Raw genomic sequence first — 25,504 nt, forward strand, 5'->3', positions numbered from 1 at the left:
AAAACCTTAACGGGAATAACAACACAACAATAAGAGTAACACAAATTCAACCATACAAACCTACTTATTATTCACCCAAGAAGAGTATTTTCTTTTGCAAAAACTACAGTCCACACAACCTTCCACCTGCCCCCAAACAAACCAGCAGCTCATCCAAATACAAATTCCATACACACAAACGTACAAATACAAATGGAAAAAATAAAACATTCACATACTTTTAAGGTGAAAAGCGCAAATGCTTAAAAAAACACATTTGAGTGCACGACTGGGCAATTGCAAAACAGACTATTGGCACTAAATCCTCCAAAATGAACGAAAAGAGAGTACAAAATACTAAAGGACAAGCACACTAATGATAACCAGAAATAAATAAGAAATGCTACTTCAGTTCGCAGTTAATGCCATAAACTCATAGGATGTCTAAGAGACGAAGAAACGGAGAAAACCAAAGAAAATAAAGCCAGGGAAATACAGAAAAACTACCAGACATGCACTGAGATCAAACCTCCTGCAAGAGCTCTCACTTCCCGTCCCTCACAAAGATATCATAAAAATGCATGTATGCTATATCTGATCCAATGTTCATTTGTATCAGAACATATAAATGATTAATATGACATGATCATATAGTCTGGATGTGTCACAAATTCTGCTCTCCCGTTGTTAAGCAATGAATTACTGACCTGTGTCTGACTACTGTAATATTTAGTCTTGGTCGGTGTGGTACCTGATGACTCAAGACAAAAAAATGTATTTTCTTTGTACCATTTCATTATATTTGCCAGAAAGAATAATGGTTTTACCGCCAGAGAAATTTATATAATAAATCATGTTGTGTATAAAAACTTGGTTTGTTTCACAAATGTTCTGATGTCACTTGTGGCCCGATTTAGTTGTTGGTGGAGCGAGTACTCCGTCACAACGTAACGGATATCCCGTCCAACGTATTACGATCCCCGTATGATGCATTGGGGCCGTAATAAGGCAGACGGGATATACGTCACGTTTGTGATGGAATATTCCCCTCCGCCGACTTCTAAGTCATGGCCCTTACTATTGTAGCACACGTGGGTTACTCGTAAAATTCAAGAGTAAATAAGAAGTATTACAAGATTAAGTAACAACAACAAATTTGTTAATCGGGTTCTATAATCTCTAAGCAGAAAGAATCCTTTCATTGCACACTCACTTGGTCATTAGTCGCTGCCTTTATCCAGAGAGTAATGTGGTGGGCAGTTTTATGGCCAAATTGTCAGTTGAAATAAAGTTTTGGTTTGAAAACCTAGTCTTTCTCGACCTCCATAAGAATTTGCCAGGCAATAAATACAAATATTATTTCACTTGTTTATATTTTTAATTTCTAAGGTATGTTTTCTGTCAAGGAAAGTCTGTGGCATAGACAGGGTTAATGGTACATCCTTTTATTATTCAGTTGCGATGCTTTAACTACCTAATATTAGCAACTGACAAATAATTTTCAATTCTAGTGAGTTCTACTGTGTCCAGGAAGAGCCGTGTTTAAATTGAAAAGCTGGCAGAATAAATTTACCAGGATGGGAGGTTCTCTTTTATATCCAAAAGGTGTCCGTTCACTTGGGAGCAATACTGTGTATAGTTGTAGCATGATTTAATGTGGGTTCTGGTCGAACTTTCAAGGGGTGCTTAGCAAGTCTATGATTAGGGTGAACTGTGTGACATTAGTAATTTGTGATGAGCAAGGGTGACTATTTTTTCAATCAGGTATTTCATGTATGGGTTAGGGTGAAGTGGGGTTACATTGTATGAGTTGTGAACACCACAGTAACGTTGCCTGGTGCTGTAGTGGGTTCTTTCCTCGATGAACTTAAAGAACATTTTCAAGCCCACTAGTTGGATCGGTACAACAAAAGTTGTTGGATGGATTAGATGTTCTTGTGGGAACTCATCTTGTGAGGGGTGCTTAGACTCACAAAAAGAGTAGGAAGAAGAGGGTTTAGGTAAGAAGTATTATGCTCCAAGAACTGGGTGTGTGAATGGCAAAGACAAAATCAATAGTGCTCTGGGAGGACATGTAGTAGAGGATAAAGAAGGGAAGGTTAACTTGAGAGAGGATTATGATGCATCACTCCAGTTTAAGGCTCATGGATACTGTGATGCTCATGGACTAACTATGGGTGAGGTGTAGAGGGGGTCATGCCATCGAGAGCTTAAATCCTGTTTGAACCAGATGCCTGCCTCAGCTCAAAGACCATTTGAACTCTCGAGACCAGCTTGGTAATGTGGCATCTGCCTGCTTCCCACTTTCTAACCTAATGCTCCAAGAATTAAAGAATAAATGTTACTCTTTTGCGTAAAACCGGTGAGTCAAATAGATTTCCATCTAGTGGCTGAATGGCACAATTTAAAATCAGAAAACATAAGAATTTTTATGGCTTTCCCAAACTATGTGATCCTAGGTACAAATTTTATTTCATAGTGCTTTCTTTTTTCCTTATTGCATATGAGAGCTCTTTCAAATACTTAAGTTCAGAGTTTGTGCTATACAAACACATCTTTTATGACTGGTTTAAATAGACAAGTTGTTCAATGTAAGGCTCCAGCACACATACAGGGTGAAACTGTCACTTTTAACAAATGCCTCTCAATGCAATACAGTGATGTAATCTGATGTACTAAGAAGAAACACTTTTTTTGCATGTTAAAGAAATGCGCTATTTCTATTATTATGAATTCTGAAGTGTATTAATCATATTTCATGTGGGGTATATTGCACAGTTTACGTGCCATTTATGTTCAAGGTTCAGCTTGTGCATGGGCTGTTAAAGCCCTGCCAGATCATTTGCTCAGCTCTGCCCCGGCTCTCCCTGTGCATTTGGTGGATCGCCCACCTCTAGTGAGGTGAACTGTAACGGAATGAATGGCAAATAGTGTAGATGAGAAGAACTGGCAGTGTTTGGAAGAAAAAGGAAGGGAAGGCTCTGTTACAAGAGAGTTCTACCCTTCTGTGTAGGAAGCTGAGGAATCTGATGTCAAACAGAGCAAGAATATTATCCAGCACTTAGGTCATTACTTTTCTGTTTCTGAAAATTCCAATACCAATTGTATCTGTCAAACTGATCAGTTCCTGAAAGCACTTGTTTTATGTCCAGCTAAAGAACCATTGCAAAAGCTACTCGGTCTGGCATTGCCTGCCAGGCTTTTGGCTTTGTCGATGCTTGTTGGTGAAGTGGCTGGGCTCTCGTCAATCTTTTTTTTAAAATGCACTAAAAGCAAAAAAGAATTTTAGTCTCAAGAAGTGCACATTCTAATTGTAGTCCCTTCTACTGAGAAAACCTACTATGTGTATGAATGTGCTCCTTGTAAAGGAGAAGAATGCTGTCTTACACAGTGAAGTTGGCCAATGCTTGGAGAGGGCCGATTCTTTGCTTCATGCAGTATGCTGTAATGGGCAGGAGAAAATTGTGAATAAAACAGTGAAAGATCAGTGGATGAAGAGGGATGGCTGAAAGCTCCTTTAAGTATATTAAAAATATAACTTTGGTGAACTCAAAAGATCTTGGCTAAGGGCAGACCTAAAAATTACACTACCCTTAATGGCTGTAATGTGACCTGTGTTGTTAAATCTACACTAAGATCTGCATTTTAGACACAGCCCTTGAGATCCTAACATGATATAACCTCTCTCCATCCCCCTTACTCCCCTCTTCCCCCACCCCGCTCTAATCCCCACCCACTTCTTTCTCCCAGGCCCCCACACATGCCTCTCCCTATTGCTCTGCTGGTACAGGGCTTCTGTTATGCAAATACTGCTAATGAAACGTATGCCTCTCTTACATTATATGGGGCAAATCGAAAGGGAGAATTTGATGTATCCGGGGTGGTTGGGCATACTATAAGTAATCAGAGTAATTACATATGTGTTGATGCCACTACATGGCCTGTTGTTATTTACGATTTCAACTGTTTGTACAAAGCAGGAACACTGACTCCTGTTGATAATACTGTGACAAAATGCAAGTGCATTTTAATGGATGGGTATACTGTCAGTGCAAGTGTCTCTTAATCATGTTGCGATATTCATGTATATGTGATATTAAAGAAATCCAATAAAAGTGGTAAAAAAAATGTGAGGTAAGTGTCAACAGGAAATGAAAGCATTAGAAATCAACCATGGGGTTCCAAGAGCTTCAGGTGAACCCTTCAACCACTACACTATTATCTCCAGCTGAGCTGCAAGAGAGTAGCATGACAAAGAGTATCAACAGAATTGCCAGAAAGGGACAGGTAAAGGCAGATCATTAACAATCTCCTATTTTACGAAATGATCAGGCACATTTTTTGGTGACACTGATTATTGCTGATATTGCAGCATGTGGCTCCACAGCGTGGCTGCACCAGTGTTCACTTAAGGCCAGAAAGCACAGAGGAGTTTTCACTATAAAGGCCTCTGATGGTAAGGTGTAAGCAATGCTATGAGCCCATAACGGAGCCAATTAACAGAAAGCAATAAATACTTTATTGGCATTTTAAAAATACTCAAATGTGTGACCTGTTAAAATGCACGTTTTCGTGGGTATGCTTTAATGATAAAAAAGGGGTTTTAAGTTGGCAAACTTTAGGGCTAAAAGGTGTAACTAATTGACTAGACACAAGGTTAACGTAATACTTCGAGTTTATTGAGGGTGCAATAAAACGGTACACATAGCTTTTAAAGCAATCTTTACAATGGCCTCAAAGAGGAATGGGAATTGTCAAATTTCAGAGCCAAAAGTTTATCCTTTTTTGCATATGTTTGACTTTTTAAGAAAAATCCCTGTAAAATGGGTTTGCTAAGTTAGTATTTTAAAACAATAAAGAGAAAGTCTGAAGAAAACGATTTTGAACCAAAGCCCGTTGCTAGCTGAAGAACAGAAATTGCATGGAAGTTAGTCAATGAGACAACATATTTCAGAACAGATATAGTTCATCAAAGAGGAAGAAGCAAGACCGAATGAATGACTTTGTTGTATCTTTCCACACCTTGGATAGTAACAGAAACTGCAAGCCATCCTCACACTCAAAGCCTCCAAGCTTGACTATGCCAACAGTCTGTACCTTAGCACACCAAGAAGCATTACACACAAAATACGATTCATCCAAAATGGTGCTGCACTCTAAAGAAGGCCTGATTCCAATCTTGAAATTATTCCACTGTTACCTATAGCTAGAAGGAAAATGTTCAAGGCACTCTGTATTGTCCATTGAGCCTCCCAAGGAAAAAAGGACCATTATACCTACAAGTTAAGTTCAAGCACTAGAAACAAAACAGTTCACTGCGCTCCAGGCGTGCATCAATTATCATCACACCACCTTACCATAAGTAATCCATAGGAGACACTGCTTTTTAGGGTCAAGTGCACAAAACATGTGTCCTTGTTGTAATCTCTCTATAGGCTTGTAACCACGCCCATGTCACGCCCACCAGTTTGGTTGGTTTGTGGTTGGCTGGTTCTCTTTTAAATTTCGCTTGATTTCATTTGTGAAAGGCATGCATACCTCATGCCTTTTCCGGTGTTTAGCCCTCCTCGAGTGCACTGGCCAACTACTGAAAACATACAAGGCTCCATGGTTCCCTATGGTTTCTGGACCACTTTTTCTCATGATTTCGTAAGCAGTGCGATCTCGCAGGGCAATAGTCGAGCGTTTTACATAACATCGGCCCTGGAACATGGATAATTGCACTTTTGCTGGTGCGTTTCACTGCAAGCAAACTTTTGTTTCCTTTTGTGTCTGCTTCACACTCACGGCGGCTGTTGGCTCGCTTATGTGAAACTGTTTTACTTTTCATTTTCAGTTTCTGTGGCAAGAAAAGTCCGGTTAGGAGTTTACAATGCTAATAGCTCTAACTTGAGCAAACGCGAGACCCATTGCATTGCAAATACTCACTTAGTACAAGCTGCTAGGCTCTGGAACTCAATGGCAGTCAGCATTTGAAGCATTCAAGAGCATAAACAGGTCAGAAGACAGAGGAAAATATGCCTATTGCCAAGATACTTCATCATCTCACCCACATCCCTGGGATAGAAGCCAGAAAGACAATCACACCTTCAAGTTCAATCTTCATCTTACAGCCCACAGTAGGAAAAGACCCAACCAGCAAACTACTTTTTATAGTAGATTTTTAAGCATGTAAGCTAAATAGGGCTGACCTATGATTTGCCAGGGTATCGTGCGTCTAAGTCAATTCATATATAACATTTCTGACCCATGTCAATACTAGTAGGATCACACTCAGTGGCCGGCAGCCAACTGTAACTTACCCCTTTTACACTCAAGTAAGGCACATTTGCTATGGGGCTTGTCCATTACCAGTCTTGATCCAACCAATAAATCAGCAATCACCAAGTGAAGAGGCATGGAATAACTCAAGAGATCTGTTGCATACTGCTGGTCAACCAGAGGACTTTATTCTAGTCCACCCGCGCTGGTGCCAAATAACTACAAACTATGACTGCTTCTTTACATGTCACAATGACACTCAGCTATAGAATGATAGTAAAAAAGCCCATTTCAGCAGATCACTTCCTTCACTCTCCAAGAATGCCAGCTCCAGAAAATGACATAAAAAAGTACAGGTTGAACAACCCAGTGCAGTAAGCAGCCAAGTAGACTATGATAATAAGAAACACCAAAGGAACCGGCTAAGTTCCTTAAACCTGCCATGTTACTAGAACCAGTTATCTGCATGTCTGTCAAACCTCACCATACTATTAAGTGCTGCATTTCAGAAAATGATTATCACACCTCAGTGGTCATTGATCATGACATGGAAACAATTTTCACAAAGGATCACAACATAAAGAACCTTATAAACACACACCCAACATGATGTAGCTTGCTGCCCATCAGGCGAGGGCTTCAGTGCCCCACATATGGGTAGTAAGCGCTATATAAATGCTGCAACACAATACAATAGAGTTACACTGGCAATAAGAAACTAGATGTGTTGGGATGTGATTGAGATTGGAGAGAGGGAGAACAATGCCGTAGAAGTAGTCTGCACATTATAATCAAGCCTATTTGAAAATAATATGGGATAATATAGGAGTCATTTTATTTGTATGAAAATAAGGATTTTAGGAAAATAAAATATTCTATTTTTGTCAATGATGATTGTTACAGTGCAGATATTTTAGTCTTCTTTCTATTTTTTCAATCAAGGCCTTTAAGTAAGGTGGTATTTGAGGTTGGTTTCAGTATATAAGCAGACCTAGAGAGCTTACCGTTCTCATAATTTTATTTTTTAATGAGGCAGATTATTTTGATTTGGCGGTTTCTTTTCTTTCCTCCACTACTATTAGTATAGGTTCAAAGCAGCTGTAGTGTCATTCCACTTCTTCTATTTCAACATGTATGTAGAATCCTACAGGACCACTATGCCTCAGCACAGCCCGTGAACTAACGGGTCCTTTGACAGCTAATACTAAACAACATGACAGAACAAAATAAAATGATGAACGGAGTGTTGAAACTTTTCAAACGCTCACCACCAGTCACAGATCTGGGTTTAATCCATTGTTATTTTGCTCGCCACGTCACTCCAATTTGGACCCAGCCATATGCAAATCAGACTTGACTTTGCTGTCCATAGGAACTGTCCAGCCCGAACTGCCAGGCCAAGTCCTCCCTGGACAGGAAACAAGCATCCTGGGATTGGTTTCAGGATATCACCCTTCATCAGCCAGGCTAGCTTGAATCCAGTGCCGCAGCGAGCAAGGGACCCACTTCTGGGCATACCCTAGCCACTTGGTGTGCACAAAGCAACATCACAAAACAAAATAAAATGATGGACGGAGTGTTGAAACTTTTCAAACACTCACCCCCCAGTCACAGATCTGGGTTTAATCCATTGTTATTTTGCTAGCCATGTCCCCCCACATTGGACCCACCCATATGAAAATCAGTTTTCACCCTGCTCTCCATCGGAACAGTCCAGCCCAAACTGTCAGACCAGGCCCTCCCTGGACAGGAATCAAGCATCCTGGGACCGGTTGCAGAGTATCACCCTTCATCAGCCAGGCTAGCTTGAATCCAGGGAGCAGCAAGCAAGGGACCCACGTCTGGGCAAAACCTAGCCACTTAGGGCGCACAAAGTAAAATCACAAAACAAAATAAAATGATGGACGGAGTGTTGAAACTTTTCACTCACCCCTAGTCACAGATCTGGGTTTAATCCATTGTTATTTTGCTAGCCACGTCACCCCACTTTGGACCCATCCATATGCAAATCAGTCTTGATGCTGCTCTCCATAGGAACAGTCCAGCCCGAACGGTCCAGCCCGAACTGTCAGGCCATATCCTCCCTGTACAGGAAACAAGCATCCTGGGACCGGTTTCAGGGTATCACCCTTCATCAGCGAGGCTTACTTGAATCCAGTGGCACAGCAAGCCAGGGATCCACGTCTGGGATTACCCTAGCCACTTAAGGCGCACAAAGCAAAATCAAAGAACAAAATGAAATGATGGACAGAGTGTGGGTGGAAACGTTTCAAACACTCACCCCAGTCACAGATCTGGGTTTAATCTATCGTTATTTTGCTTGCCACGTCACCCTACTTTGGACCCAGCAATATGCAAATCAGTCTTGACCCTGCTCTCCATAGGAAGAGTCCAGCCTGAACTGCCAGGCCAGACCCTCCCTGGACAGGAAACAAGCATCCTGAGACTGGTTTCCGGTTATCACCCTGCATCAGCCAGGCTATCTTGAATCCAGTGGTGCAGCGAGCAATCGACCCGCGTCTGGGCATACCCTAGCCACTTAAGGCGCACAAAGCAACATCACAGAACAAAATAAAATGAAGGACGGAGTGTGGAAACTTTTCAAACACTCACCCCCAGTCACAGATGTGGGTTTAATCCATCATTATTTTGCTTGTCACGTCACCCCAGTTGGGACCCAGCCATATGCAAATCGGTCTTGACCCTGTTCTCCTTAGCAACAGTCCATCCCAAACAGCCAGGCCAGATCCTCCCTGGACAGGATAAAAGCATCCTGGGATCAGTTTCAGAGTATCACCCTTCCTCAGCCAGGCTAGCTTGAATCCAGTGGCGCAGTGAGCAAAGGACCCATGTCTGGGCATACCCTAGCCACTTAGGGTGCACAAAGCAACATCACAAAATTAGCTAGTACTAAACTGATGCACTTCAAATCTCCGCTGAACGTTATAAAGGCATCTGTATATTAAACATCAAATTCTAGGGGGAATTCGATTTTATTATGGAAAAAATGATACTTGATTAAATAATTGAACCATCTTGATCCTCCTTTTTTGTCATTTAAATTTTTCTTACTGTGTTTTATGTTGTACAGTGATGAAGCCTCACTATGTATTAGGGGAAATGCATTCCCATAAACATGGGTGAATGTGAGGAACGTGAAGGCAGATGTCCATTGCATGAAGGAAGGCATGGGAAGGACTATAGTTCAAGTACCTTTCACCACGAGGATGAACATGGATACGTCCTCTATGGAAGAATAAAATGCTCGGAGGAAAGCCATCTGAAAGAGTAAAAGGCGTATAACATGTTTATGGAGAGATCTAGTCTTCCTGTGCTTTAGACTGCCCCTGTTACACAATCGGAGCTTATGCCGAAATAAAAAATAAAAACCTGAACGCGTCCTGCGTGTGTAATTACCTTAGAAAAAGGGGAGTGGCAAGAATTAAATGTGCAATTATGTTGGCAATGTGGTAACCTTTTAGTGCTAAGCTCCTTTACAATTATATTGTGTTACTATTACATTGTATTATTAGTTATGTATTCAGACACATAGGCTAATCTCAGCCCTTCTTGAGTTTCGGAAATTTGTATATTAGTACTCAGAGTGAGCCTGAGTCACAAACGTCCAGATAAAATGTGTACAGCTATACTGGCTTTTCCGCAATTTTCTCATTTGGAATATTTGCGAATACCACAAGAAGTCTGCCAAGAAATATACGCCTGTCATTGACAGGTGTACTACGATGTGCACTTTCACATTATAAGTTGGTTATGATTTGCAATGATAACTAAAAGATGACAAGAAATCGTGTGTTTGCATTTATTTTAAAAACAAGCCAGGCCATCAACACTAGTAAACTGATGTAAAACCATAATCAATGTTGCATTTCAACTCTTTTTATGAACTTTCAAAGCAAGCCAAACATTATAAATCATTAGATTATTCAGTAAGGTAATTCACAATTTTTTAAGTAATAGTTTCTTGTAAATGTGCATTTCATTCAGGAAGGGGAGAATCGGCCATATTACGTTAACAAGCTCAAAATATAAGAAGTATGTGGAACCCTTCAACGGGACCCTCTTTTACAGTGCCCGAGTTATGTGACTGAGGAACAGTGCAGAGGCAGGAACAAACGAGGATTAGTAAAGCCAATAACCCTAGTTTTATTCTTGGCTTGATTTTGCCAATGTATTTTCAGATAAGAAATTTAAAAAACAGTTTTAAAAAGCTGATACGACTGCTAATGGTGGCCACATCAATCCCTAAGAGCTTGGAAGCATCACCACCAGTGGAAGAAATTTAAAGCTACAAATGACTATTAGAGTGTGCAGAGATGTCTTTGGTTCCTGCTCTCGTATTTTTTTTTTCAGTAATGAGTGCTCGTGCAATCTATGCCATTGGCCCAAAAGAGAGAAAAGTTTCTCATGTACACTAAAGGCCGTGACTTAATATTAAAGACCAACAACATAAACTCAACTTCTGTTATTTTTTTGGCCCTGAGGTGGCATACTTGAAGTAATTTGGCACAAAATGCTTCCCATTTATTTATGTTATATCTTATTTCTTTATATTGCCAATTTATAAAACTTCCAAAAAGCTTCAACCTTTTTGATTGTCACAATTTCCTTCCTTGGGGGTAAATTAAGGTAGTGCTTGCTTCACGGTGTTACGAAAATAGGATGCTGGAGGTGGCAATGTGTGACAAGGATGATTGTGCGTGTGTTGTTTAGCATTTCCTAAGGTGATGATGTGGTTTGTTGTTTGTGCTGCTGTGCTGAATGAAAGTACTTTTACAATGTGATCTGATTTCATTGTATTGTGGTGCTGCATTCTATTTTGACTTTTTTGCATTGTGCCCTGCTATGTTTTAATTATGTTGTTATATTAATTTGTGGGTGTTATTGTGCTATGTTCATATTTTACTTTAGGGATGTCAACAAATGCTGCTACATTTCCAGCCAAAAGCAGCACATTGCTTTCAGTTTCCCATAATAAGAAGCTATTTGCCACCGTCTAGAGAAGTAAAATAGCACTGCTCCAGCTCTTACACTATTTAGCACACCAGTCAGCCCAAAAAATGTAGCAGAGACTGAGTTTTAAGACAGCACCTCTAGTGCTCACTTTAGATGATATGGCTTTTTATGACCACCAACGGGAAAATCAAGGTGTCAGGAACAGAACAAAGCAAAATCCCCTAAAAAAAAAAGATGTACAACTGTGGAGACATTGAAATAGAGAAACAAGTAGGCCTCGCCCAAATAACGGACTTGAAAGGACACTATTTCGTGTAACCACTGATTCGCACTGCATGCCTGACTTGCCATGCCAATAAAGTCTTCCTTGTGCCGTACTGCAAACCCCTCGTTTTGCATCATACCGAGGTAATGCGTTCGAACAGAAGAAACTTCCTTCAACCCATTTCCGCTACGAAAAGACATTGATACTTAACGCAGTACAATCCCAGTCCCATAAAAGTCCTTGCCAACTGCAAAACCAAGTCTGGCTTACATTTCGACAAGCATAAACCGTTACTTTTCTCTCTCTTTCTCTTCTAGCGCTAGAAACTTTGATCTGAACCCTGATGAGTGAGCTGTCCCCCCCCCCCACCCTCCCCCAGCCTCCCCTTGACTGCCTGCCAGCTAATGAAGGCATGACATTAGCCTTTATCCCTGGCACTTTCCTCAGGAAAATAAGTACGCACTAATCAACTGTCCTCACTAATCAGTCATCTGGCCAATGACCTTTTACCTTCCCTTTTACAAGTTGGTGAATAATGTGAAAACGCAGACTGGCCCCCCTTTGTGAGGGTCTTAAACTAGCATCTGGAACTGGAGACAGAGGGGTTAAAAGGCAGGGCTGCATCCAGACCAGGTGATAAATCTGCAATCAAAAGGCGCAACACCAGACACCTCAAGATGTACTTCATTACTGCGCCACCAAATTGTTTTAAGTACAAACAGCCTTTCCCTTCTGAAAATTAACCAAACGACGCCTAAATCTCTTTTTTCTTGCAGACAAATCTATTCCACATCTGTGTTCGAATGCCCCTTAATTTCTCATTTTTATTAGCTAACGAGACTTAAACAAATCAGTTTCTTAGTCGCAATAAATAGTATGGAACCCTACAATGTGCTTCCAAAAACTTTTGTCAGGGTTCATAAAAAATATAATGTTTTTCACAACCTGTTTTTTTGTTCTTTCAGGCGCCAAATTTAAAATTTTGCCTTCCAGGCTAGGATAGAGAACAGACATAATTGTAAATCCTGGCCAGATTAAAACTAAATCGAGTGCAGCAGTTTAGTTTATTTTTTATTTAATTGGCTCTAAAAGTGAAATGCAAATGGTCTAGCCTACCATCATTCAGATGGTGAAAGAAGCATTGCTCCTTTTCCCTCCTGTCTTTGGTAGTAACACAGTTGATTAATCCCGATAATGATGCACCTTTTAAAAGCACGAAATTGAAATGATATATGTGATAGCTCCAATATCCTCCAAATGTGACAGCACCAATAGACTGTCACTTATAATAGGTACTCACGGTAATGAGGCTCCATGTATCCATTCCTTGGGTCCACAGCAAACAATGCACCGCGGTAGGGTAAGGTGTGCTCATGGATGTGCGATATGGACGCATGGATCTCCTTCTTTATCGAGGCCCTCTCCTCACTCGACGTAGAAGGTTCTTCACTGACCTTGCTGTGGCCCGGCCCTCCCTGTGGTTGCATTGCGATGGCGTTCCGCCTCTCCCTGTGATATGGCTGGCCAGGACTTTCATCTTCTGTAAAGGAAAAAAGGAACAGTACTGTAGATGTTGACGGGGGTTGCAGAGATCAAAGTTCGGTGCCGCATTTACAATGTAAAAGGAGCAATGTTGAATATGATTGTGTTTATTTCTGTTCATACTGTAATAGCTCAAGTTGGTATCACTATGAAGAAACATTCAGACCATGGAACTGTCCAACATAAGATTATAAGCCACTTATTTATGCAGATAGTTGTTGCACCATTATTCTCATAGAAGGTAACATAAGGCAAAGGTCTGCTGATCAGTTGGCTCTCATGAAGAACTGAGGTTCCGAAAGCCCACGTCAACTGGTAGGACTGAATGTAGAATAAGAGAAATCTAGCCAACCCACTAATACAGCAAAAGAAGGGAAAGTTCAGAATTCCCCTACCTCCCCACCCCAATAACTTGGGAGGAAGCGTTATTTCATCTACAACTACAACATTGATGTACTGTTCCTGCTAAAATAGGTGTGGCAAGATGAAGCAGCATTAAAAAAAAGTACAGAAATATACTTGTTTAATTAGCAATTAAATTAATTCAAATGTTTGCATCCACTGTGTTGAACATAGTTATGTGGCACTTCATGCCACCACAGAATATGTACTCTGGCAACAAAAAAACAAGCTGTAACTACTATGTCACAAGCACTGCAAGGAAAACTGGGTATTGAATTAGACTTGCCAGCATTTGGATGTAGTACAAAAATCCAATCGTGTTAGGGAAGGTCCACAATGACACAATCCTGTGGTCACAATACAGTTCCATTGCATACAAAATGATTCTGATGCTTTACACAGCCACAAATGTTCATGCCTAACCCCTCCGCTTGACAGACGACTACATGTGTAATGGCCCACTGTGTAGTTCAATCAGATCTGAACACAAATGCTTCTTTCAAGAACAGAGATAGGAATTGCAGGTCCATTACCAGCTTTTGACACTCATGACCATAAACTTGGTGCTGAATTATAGAATAATGCAAAATAAATAGACAATTTTCAGAATTCAGCTTTATCTGTGCCAATCAGTGGATGCATTTTACTGACTACTGAATGCCAGGCCACTGCTGAAGTTTTCACATCAGTGGTGTTCGATTCAGGGGTGCAGGAGGTACAGAAGCACCCTATAAAACTTGAAAGTGTTTAAATAAAGAATAAGCAATAAAGGACCCTTTAAATGTTTTTCCACTGCCGACATTTTTGTGTTTTCAAAGAAACCTTGTCAAACATCCCCTATGCCTGACATGAGATTACATTATTGACCAGCACTACCAATCTAAAATTCAGATCAACATTACTGTCCTCTATTCACAGATGGTTAATTTCTCATTTGCTCAAGGGTTCTTCCTATTCTAATTAGGTAGTCCAATTTATCTCAGACTGTGGCCCTGATTTAGAGTTTGGCAGAGGGAGCTACTCTCTCACAAACGTGACGAAATCCCATCCGCCATATTATGATTCCATTACAGCCTATGGAAATCGTAATTCAGCGGACAGGATATCCGTCATGTTTGTTACGGAGTAACCCCTCCCCAAACTCTAAATTAGGCCCTGTGTTCCCATTAAATGGCAAATTAATTAGTCTTATGAAGTGCAGAATGGAGATGAGTTGCTCCTCCATACCTTTTGGAGGGGTTGAGGAGTGACCCACAGATCTCCTAGAGGTTCATAGTAGGGGATTTGTGAACTATATCCGAAATTAGCTGAAGATTTCTTGGCACGAAATTAGAAAACCTACCACTATAAAATAAGGGGGTTGAGTGACACTCTATGACACACCTGGGTTGAGTAACACTCCATAAATAAAAGCATATCTCCATACGAATAAACACAGCACTCTGCTATGCAACATCACACTAAAGCAGTGGTTTGCTATGCAGGGAGGCAGATGCTGACAGATAGAGATAGGTTTCTTCTGTGGTTGCATCACATTGCCCGGAGGTAAAGATACTGTTTCTGGCATATACCGTGTAAAGCTGACTACAGTCCCAGCAATATATGGTGCAGTGCAACCCAAAAAACAGGGAAAGGCTCAGGCAGCCAATAGATCTGGCTTTGGCTGACAGCCTTTGGCTATGCCAATGCTTGTTTTTGCAATATTGTAGTGTTGGGGAGGCTCTGAACCTGGCACTGAAGGGAACTTCTTTGTTTGCGGATGGGCTTTGTGTGAAAGAGCAGAATGCCTAAATGTCCAATGGCTGAAATGGTCTGACCTGACCCACAGTCCGGCAATGGATGCTGTGGTAGGCAGAAGAAAAATATGAATGACACAATAAACAGACCAATGGATATAAATGACTGACTGCAATGCTCTGTAAATAATTTTATTATACACATCATTTTATTAAAATCAAAAGCCCTGGGTTAATGCTAAACCTAAACAAGCACCAACAATGCAAATATGTCTGGGCTTTTTTAGGTGAATGTGTTCTGTGTTATGGCTATGCATGGAGCAGAGTGTGGGTTTGTGACAGTACTGTGGTAATAGTGTGTGTATATAGAAGTGTGTATGCTACAGTGGCGGTGTGTACAGCAATGATGGTGTTAATGGAACGCTGGTGTAGCAAAGGTGCCATACGCTCTAATTAACGATTGAAAATGGGCTCCTAAATGACAGCTATACTTGAGGTACAGTAAGCCTCTCACAACCCTGGTGCACTACCAATAATTACTATCTTGATATTAAACTATTGGGGGGGAGGGGATAATCTAGCAAGAGTCTTGGGCTGAACTGCTGCAGGGTGTTAAAGATAGCCTTTCACTACCTGCACTTCCTGGTAACATCGCTCCCTCATATGTGTATCTGTGCATCTGAGTTAGAAGAGTTTCTTTAGCTTTCTTTTGTCTGCTAAAACTAATGTAGATCATGAAAAAATACAAAATTCTGCAATTTTGTAGTTAAACAGTAGCCTGTATTCACTTTGCTGAAAAAAGTGGAAAGGTCAATATTTTTGTAGAATGTGTCGTTTTCCTTCACATATATGCAGATATTTACTTTTGCATCACTGGTGGAAACCAGATTTACTAATGCTTTACATAGGGTTTGCATCACGAACGTGACACTAGTGGTGCCACCCACGTGCACATGTGCAAAGTGTTGGGTGGGATGTGCTATACAACACAACCTATTATTTGCCTTGGAAAGTTCCTCTTTTGATACTTTGCATCAAGGGGGTTTCCCATGCTATGTGGGCGTTCCCATGCCACCACTCATGGGTTTTGATGCAAATCCCTATCTACAAATTTTCGTAGACAAGGACTTGCTCCAAATTCTTATGCCTCCTTAAGGTTGAGGCTGGCTTAGCTAGGAGAAATGTTTTTACTCCCTCACTTTTCTAACTTTGCATGTGTAGTGCATTGTACAGCACACATATAAAGTGGGAAAGTCTTATAGGATAGCTTTTTTTTTACTGAAAAGGTCCCCCTCCAGTACAAAACCTTTAGTTTAGAGAATGAACACACCCCGGCACTTTGATGCCACAGTGTGGGCACTGGTGCATGGCAGCCAAAGTATGTAAGGGGCATTTGATTTCTCTAGGCCATGGGTCTCCAACCTTTTCTGCTCTAGAAATGTGCTCTTGAGCTACTAGAAAATGTCATACTGTAAAACAGTGACCACATTGTTATGTTAAGATTACACTATGACCACCTTAACATGATTATCATTAGTGACCACCCAAGTATTTCAGGTGAGGTTACCAGCAGAAATGTCAGCAATAACAAAATAACAGCCAAAGCATCACATGCCCTCTGGCACTAAGGACGTAACCACAGTAATAAATCTCTGCAACGCAGTTGAATTATCATTCCACTATCAACTTTAAATAGCTTTAAATAGGTTTTGGAACTGCAACATTTTGGGCCTGATTATGACCCTGTTGGATGGGATACTCAGTCACAAACGTGCGGATATCCCACCCGTGTTTTAAAGGTCTATAGGATATAATGGCACATGGAATAATGGCGAACAGGATATTCGTCACGTTTCTGACGGAGTATCCAATCTGCCAAGGTCATAATCAGGCCCTTTGCTTTTATCCCCAAAAAGTTTCTGAAATGACAGCTATTGAAACACCACTTCCCATTTTGGACAAATAAGAAGAAAACCTTTTCTCAATAACTTAATTTTTGACTCCCAACATATCAACACATCAGTTTTAATTTTTAGGAAATACAGATGTACAAATACCTCATTTGCCAGATTTGGCACTTACCTTGCCCCCAAACTGTGGAATGCTTTACCTCTAACCCTTGGACAGAACAGTAACTTACTTAGGTTTTGAGTTGTTTGCTAAAGCTATCTGTTTACATAAGAAAATTGTATTTGAGCCTGGTAGACCTCGGCACTGGGAATCCCTTTGGGGTAGCCATGCACCCAATAAATCCAACTGAATTCAATGATTCTACTTCAAATGCGCTGATATTACAATCATAGGCCATGGATGCTCACCAGTAACACCAAGGATGCATGCAATGTCCCAATAACGTACACCATTATAACAGGGCGACCATTGTGCCACAGTTGCAACATAATGGCAGGTTGCCCAACAAATCAATAATGAGCACATGAAAGTGGCCAACATAATGTAGGGGATGGCTAAAAGTAGGGCAGTTGTGCTCTTAATATATCAATCATGGCTGACAGTATACCACAGTTATACCAAGAATTCCCAGAATAAGTCTGGGGTGACCATTATTATGCCATTACTAATGTTATGCTGTGAATGGACCCAGTTGTGCTAGAGATGAATCCCTTATGACTCTAGTGGGGGCAGCTGGCACTTTAATTTGACATCAGGAATAAACTAGCGCACACACAGATCAATACACCATTAGACTCTTAAATGTCTCAGCTTTGGGTCCATATACCTTGCTCTCATCAGTTCTTGGCTTGAGAATTTCTGCCTTCTTTAATTTACACAGACCCTTTTAGTGAGATACTAGACTCAGCTTCACTTCCGAGAGCTACTTCAAGGGTCGGGTGAGCCACCAGTAGCTCGTGAGCTACTCATTGGAGAACCCTGCTCTAGGCACATGCAGTACAAGAAAGGTGTTGCCACATGAGAACAAGTGAAGACCAAAGTGCACACACCTCACCGCCTATCTTTTACCTCTGCATGTCGCAGATCAAAAAGCTATTTCAGTTCAACGCATAAAATAAACAGCAACAAGGCTGATGTCTTAACACTTTTCAAAATGCTATTGGGTATATAATATTGAACTAACTTCTCTGAATAAATACATCAAGGAAACATGTGAACTTTACACCAAACACCTTAATGTAGCATAGTTAGCAAGATGACTCAACGAATGTAAGGTTTGTGCTTTAAGAATGTCAGTTGAGGTTCTAATCCAGCCGATGTGTTACAAAAGTTTGAGTAATAATGATAGATATTATTTACTAAGAACCAATCGGGATGGGTTTGGGTGTTTAAAACAATTGCATGTGCAAACACATAATACACCATCATGATGATAAGGTACAGCCCAGATGTTTTTCAGAATTATAAATTGGCAAAATGCTGGAGGCTCTAAGCGCAAAGGAGGCCTGATGTGGCCTGGTGAGTGATGAGATCTGCTGATTGCCACAGTAGCGAAGCCTTTGGCAGCCGTGCTCTGCATCTGAACGAAGGACAGACCGTGAGGCTGGGGAGGGCCTCTTTACTTCCCGAGGTTTGTGCAGCCCCTTCTAAATCAGAAGTAAATGTGAAGCGGCAAAATGTAATCATTCACACTGCTTGATGCTCAATACACCCAGTGCCCATCTAGTAGGCGGAAACTAATAGTTAATAGAATTGAGAATAAAGCCAATGGTGGGCAGGGCTGCCCTACAGTCCATTCTATGCATGCCACATCCAGAATGTAATTGACACTTGAAGGAACCAATGGATGAAGGGGGCTGACCAACAGCCCTTCTCTAAGCATATATGTATATGCAGTGGAAGAGTGTTTTTTTAAAAATAGAATCTCTAAAAATCTGGTACATAAACTACTTTCCATAAAAATGCCTTACTCCTAGGCATTTACTACATGATTTTTAGGGTTGATTACTCACAAAAGAAACTTTGAGAATGCGGCCTAATAAGGCACGAAAAACAACCTTTACAAAGCATTCTAAATAAAAGGATACTCCAGAGACCTTTATGTTATGTTTGTGAGGTCCTCGTTATGAGAGCCTGGATATGATATGATAGATTTACCTTTAAAATGTTGTGTGTTTTTTGGCAGCCGCTGCCACATTCTCAAGCTATGTCTTGTCGTTTCATATCCTTTGGCAGAGATTATTGGGTTATGGCTCTCTGTCACACATTGGTCCTTTTAAGTGATACTCATATTTTAAATCTGCAACAAACATCAAGATGATGACTGGAATGATTGAATTAATTTCTGCTACTGATGATCACTCGGGCCCATTCCAGTTTGTTTCTAACCCACCATGCCACTCTAGACAAAGGCCCACCTTATGCAAATCAGTATTGACCCTGCTGCTCATGGTAACAGTTAGACCCAAATTACCAGGCGATACACCTTCTAGAAGGGACCACAAGCAAACTCAGATCGATTTTGTCTTAGTTGGGGCTCATCAGTAAAGTCCTGCAGCATAGTGATCACTGAACCCAATGTCTGTGCATACCCATCACACTTCATTGTGTACTTCACCACATTTAATATCTAAGAAACAGAAACAGTGAACGCAGGTAAAATTAAAAGCTGTTTAACAAAAACATACAAGAGTACCTAAAAGAGTAATACAATTATGCAACTTTATGTACTCCACAATATCTTTGTGAATAGGACCAGTAAACTGAATTATGGATGATCTGTCTACATCTTTAAATGCAACTAAGCCAAAAGCATAATACACTGGATAGCATAGTACCAGATAATGAATCAAGTAGTGCGGCAACAAGTGGAGTTATAAAGGGTGTCACCAGAGGTTGAAAATTCTGTACCAGGAGATTGGCTAAAATTCAGGAGGCTATTCCAGGCCTCATCAAAACACATTTTGAATGGAATTATGCCTCACCAAAACACATTTTGAGTGGAATTATCAGGTGCGGACCTAACATTGTGCTTGAGCCCCAAATCAATTATTACATCACAAATCCCTTTCCACTACAGAGATTATAACACAGTAACTTTTTCTAAATCAACTACAAAAAAGCACGGTTACAAAACGCTTCTCTAGACTTTTACAAACTTCAATTATAAAATGTGTCAAAACTGAATTAATATCTTGAAATACATTTGTCTGTATTGGCAGCACAAACAAAAACGTTTGAATGGGGATTATGCATTAGCTAATAATCATACATGATCATAGCCAGCTACCTTAGATGTTCTTGCTGAAGGAAACTAACAAACATTTCTAGTATCTTACTATAAAGCCATGAAACATGAGACATGTGGTAACACAAACTTTAGGTTAAGGCAAGCAGACGTGAACTACATAACTGTACCTCTCTTTTTGGAAATATGCTGTTGTAGCTTAGATATAAAAAAATACAAGGCAAAGTATATTTTGTAATAATGCTCATTATACAGCTGATAGACATTTCTACCAATATTACATTCTACATGGGGGGGGGAGTGATTGAACGTATGGCAGGCAGCCTTTCAGCCTATGGGGTTGGTGAATGACATTGCCTTAGCCGCCAATATCAAAAACTGTCTCCATTACTTAAAGATCACTGCGTTGCTGGGGATTATCTTGGCAGAAGGACTCCAAATGCTCCAGTGGAAGCACTTTTTTCAAAAATGGAATGCTAGCCAGGTTCCATATCAGTTGCCATTTTTTGTTCAAAAAAACAAATACCTAACATGGACATATCTTTCTAAAAAGAAAAAATGCAACCATCTTTGCCACCCGTGCAGTCCATTATTTAGATTTTTTGTGCATGACCGCAATGCCTGATACAACAGTCGCAGATAGGAAACAAGCATTGACATAGCCAACAGGTCTCACCTTTGGGAACTTATAAGTGTTTAGTCATGCAGCACATTATCCTGGGTGCTACAAAATTTACTGTTACTTTATGTGCCAATGATAAACGGCCACACACACCCAAGGTGTGGCTTTCGTGCTATTTAATGAACACTGAAAATGCAATTTATGCCCAGAGAGGGCAGATCTGCAACCTAAGGGAGACATAGTGAGATAGTGCTGCTGTCTGGGACACATGGTGAGACAGTGCTGCTACCTGGTGGTCTGAGACACATGGTGAGACAGTGATGCTGTCTGTTGCACTAGGAGACATGGTGAGGCAATGCTGCAGCCTGATGCACTGGGAGACAGAGCAATGCTGTGCTGATGTCTGGTGAGTTAGCAGGAGCTACCTGCTTCTGACATATATTGCTCTGTGAGACATGTACTGTGTCTAGGGTAGCTGGAAACATGGTGGGGCAGTGCTGCTGTGTGATGCACTGGGAGATATGCTGATACAGTGCACCTGTCTGGTTTGTTGGCAGACGTGGTGAGGCAGTGCTGGTATCTGGTGTACTGAGACACATGGCAGAGCAATGCCTTCTTTTGTGGGATGGGAGATGTGGTCTGTGCTGCCGCTGGCGTGAAATGTGCTGTTGCATTGTGGCTGTGATTACGTGGTGTTCTGTGCTGGTCTCTACTGTTGGGCAGCATGTGATGTTAAAATGTACAGTGGAAATTATGCCTTGACTTTGCAGGGTGCTCTGTGATGTTTAGTAAGATCTTGCTACTGCTAGTCTCCTGAAGAAGTTGGTGCTACTTGTGAACTGAGGGAAGGTGTGGCTGTGGCCCCAGCTGAGGAGCGCTTCGGGCTCCCTCCATATTGTACTGTCAGTTGGAGTCTTGAATGCCTCTATGGCATTTGCAACCTTATGTTTTTCTGGTTGACATAACATAGTCTTTGTTACCTTGCATATCCTGGTGTGCTACGCAACTGGCCTTAATCCACTCATTGTACCTGCTGCTTAAATTAAGAATGTATTTCTCTTAGGTTGTGTAGTGAGGTAGTTATGACAATGAATATAAAGAAGCTCAGCCATAAACCTGCACAAGCTGACAAAGCCAGAGGAGGCAGCAGCGGTGGTGAGGCTTGCCCAAAGCCTGGCCAGGGAGCACAGTTGCAGGAAGGCACGAAAACTGCTGCTCACGACAAAGCCATTATAAATGTTTTTTTTTTTTTAAAAGACAGTGCTCTGAGCAAGCGCTAAAATAAATTTAAGAGGACATCAGTTCATAAGGATTTTGCCAATCCTTCAGACCGAGGAGTGTTCAACACGGTGACGGTCGTAAATACGAGCGCTGACTAAGAAAATGCAAAAAGCAAGGTTGGCAGGAGAAAGGGTTTGACACGTGGCAGAAGGGGATTGGCATGGGGAGATAAAGTGATTTACAGAATATAATTAAAAATAAGTACCTCTGCAGGCACACGGGGTGCAGCAGATGTGAGGAGATAACGAGAATTACAGCCCTGTTTACATAAACAGAAGTCGGAGCTCAGAGCAACTGAAAACAATGAGTGCTTGAGTCAAATGCTCTTAGAGAAAGAGGAAAGTAATTCTTAAAAAGTTGCTACAATGGGACAAGTGAAAGGCTAAAAGTACTGCGGCACTGCTCCGTGGGAATGAACAACCAATGAAAAGGAGGGACAAATAGGAAAGATTAACTACTTCAAAGCAAGTATTTTTTAAGGACACTGAAAAGAACTAATGAAAAGCAATGGACGAGCTTTAAGCCCATGAAGTATATACAGCATTTCTCCAAGAGACAGCGCAAGCGCTGCCTAGACTCGACTAAAAAAAGTAGTGTTAAATGGCCCATTCTTTGTGGGGCAGGAGTTCTGATGTCCTGAAGCCTGTGGCCCTGTGACAGATGGGCTACCAGCAGAGGGTATACCATTGCGGAGCTAGTTGAGCTGCCATTGGGTGAAATCTGACTTTAAATCATATGGGAAAACCACAAGATTATTGTGTGGTAGAACTGTCACCTCATTGGGGTTCTACCACCCCATTACACTTTAAAAGAAACTTACAGAATTGTTAGTTACTTAAATGTATTTTCAGCAGTTGAGGTACAGATGGAAATGAATAACGCTTGAAAAGTATCGCTGATGAAACAAAGCAAAAATGAAATTTGATTACATATATCACCTTTTTTTGATTTTTTAAACATATTGGGGCCTACATACAAACTTAATTTTGTAGGCTGTTTAGTAGTTATACAATAGTACTACTAACATACTACACAATGCTGTTGACAAACCTTTGGGCAGAGCTGTCTGCATCTGTTGCTCCTACTTTTGAAGTGCAGCTAACCCTGCCTCGACTTCGGAGCTCTCTGCACACATATGCAGACGTTTTAGTGACAAATGTAGGTGGGATGTGTGGGACTGTCTTGAAAATGGAGAATGCTTACAATTAAAGGAAAGAGTTTAAGTGAAGATTAGTAAGAGATTTAGGAAGAGGCATGCATCCACCAACAAGAGAGCAAGGCCACTGCTATTCACAAAAGTCCACTCTATAGTTACTACAGCAAAAAAGGGCCCAAAACAGTAGTAAATGTACTCCAGCTCAGAGCTGGTGAATATCCAGTACTACAGATGGTCAACTACTGGTACTACATACTCTCCCATAGAAAATGATGGAGATATAGACCCCATAGTAACTAATGTTTAAAAAAAAAAAAAAAAATTAGTTAACTTATTTAAAAATAGAAATCCGTAAAAAAGTAAAACATAATTATTATTGTATTTTTAAATATTTTATTCAACTTTTTTAAATTTCAAAACAAATGTAACATTAATATTTATTTTAAAAAATAAATTTGTTTTAACTAATATTATATTGCGCTTTTAGTATTTTTAATATGTAATAAAAATATAGTTTTTTACTATAGGTGTGCATTTCCTTTTTTCTTAGCTTAAACATCAGAAAAACAATTGGATTTTAAGAAATATAATCAAAAGAATTACATTTTCAATTTAAAATTAATATATTAATGATGTAACATTTTTATATTGTTCTTGTTGTTTATTCAGTTTTTATAAAGTGGATACCAGGTCCTACAGCTCCATAGCACTTTACAGAGGTGTAAAGGAGCAGTACCATAAAGGATGACAAATACAGTGGTCAATAAGGCACACTGCTGGGACAAGAATGTCCCTTGCATGATAAAAGGGTGTGTACCCCTGCTGTGAGTGCGGGACCACATGTGAAACTGGTTTCTTCACTTTATTTTAACCCTGGTCTTATGCTAATCTAGGTTGTGACATTTTCTCTAGGTCAGTGAGAGCAGAGTGTGCTGACTACTCTCATGTAACGTTCTATAGTTACGTCAAACCCAGACCTTTGAGCTGAGATTCCATGTTTTTGTAGAGTGGAAGTCTGTGGGATGCGTATCACACATTTGGTAGTAGGACTGTGTGTTGTATGAGTCTGATTACTAGGGCCAACTGAATCCATTCCGGATGCCCATTTGAGCATGGTACAAGATGGACCAAGAGGATAGCTTCTCCAGACAGTGGAGGTGTATTTCCTATATTCCTGTGGCTGGAGAGTGGAGACCCAGGAGGATGAAGGCGGGTCTACCTTTAGAAATTCAGAGAAAACCCAGTTAGAAAAAGGCTGCAGAACAGCACTTACATTTGGTAGATTCAACGGGTTAGGGTTAGGACTGCAGCTTTTCAAGGTGAGGAAGATTCTAGGCAATTACTACCCTTCTGTATATCTCTCCTTATTATTTCAGGAAGGTGATGGAACCCAATTGCAAAGAATTCACACTTAATGTTTTTCATGTTTTCCTTACTCCTACGTGGAGAGCCAGTCCCTTTACTACCTGCTGTGAGAAGTATCATTGTTTAAAAGGCTGTGTCAGAAAAGCAGCCTGGAAATGACATATGAAGTAGAACCAACTCAAACTGGTTGTGAACACTGAGAATGCACAACCCCGTCTACAAAGTGTGCATAAACCCATCAAGTTACCTTCATATGGGCCACCCCAGAAGTATCAAACTGCTGAGAGAGAGTGAAGCTGGTCCTGACCTGAAACTTGCTGGGTCTCCCGGTCCCTCGTTTCTGCTCCCACCATGATCTACGTACAGCAGTATGTGTGGGAGGTTCCCACCATCAGCCCTGAGGGCCTAATATTGCTACTGCTACCTAAGCAGCCATGGACGATAAGCTGCTTTATCAGCCTCCTGACCTGGAACTTCCAAAAACGAGCATCAAGCTGAAGATGAGGCATTTTCCTCCAAGAATGTGACTGCTGAATACAAGCCTCCACCGTCACTGGCCCCCGAAGGCCCCAACTGCTCAAGATAAATGCCATCATGTGTTGACCAAAAGGTTGTGGCTGCCAAAAAACCTGTTGAGTGCACTGCTCAGTGCCCATGATTTTTAAGGGTACTACCCCTCCGTCCATGGTCTCCAGTCTAAGCTCGGAAGCACCAAAGTATAAAGACGCTTGTCACACAGGCCTGATCCTGCAACTCACCAGGA

The 25,504-nt window shown here is 40.9% G+C and overlaps 1 protein-coding gene across 7 annotated transcripts in view; it reads right to left on the reverse strand.

Moving 5' to 3' along the window:
- Nucleotides 1–25,504, reverse strand: part of GLI3 (GLI family zinc finger 3) — a 380,984-nt gene that overhangs the window by 238,256 nt on the left and 117,224 nt on the right. For all 7 annotated transcript variants that reach the window (XM_069215944.1, XM_069215967.1, XM_069215953.1 and 4 more), the window contains one exon: nt 12,780–13,019. In XM_069215944.1, the coding sequence (XP_069072045.1) occupies nt 12,780–13,019 (240 nt within the window). The remainder of the gene's footprint in view (nt 1–12,779; nt 13,020–25,504) is intronic.

The sequence above is a fragment of the Pleurodeles waltl genome, chromosome 2_1, assembly GCF_031143425.1.
Source record: "Pleurodeles waltl isolate 20211129_DDA chromosome 2_1, aPleWal1.hap1.20221129, whole genome shotgun sequence".
Classification (NCBI taxonomy): Eukaryota; Metazoa; Chordata; class Amphibia; order Caudata; family Salamandridae; genus Pleurodeles; species Pleurodeles waltl.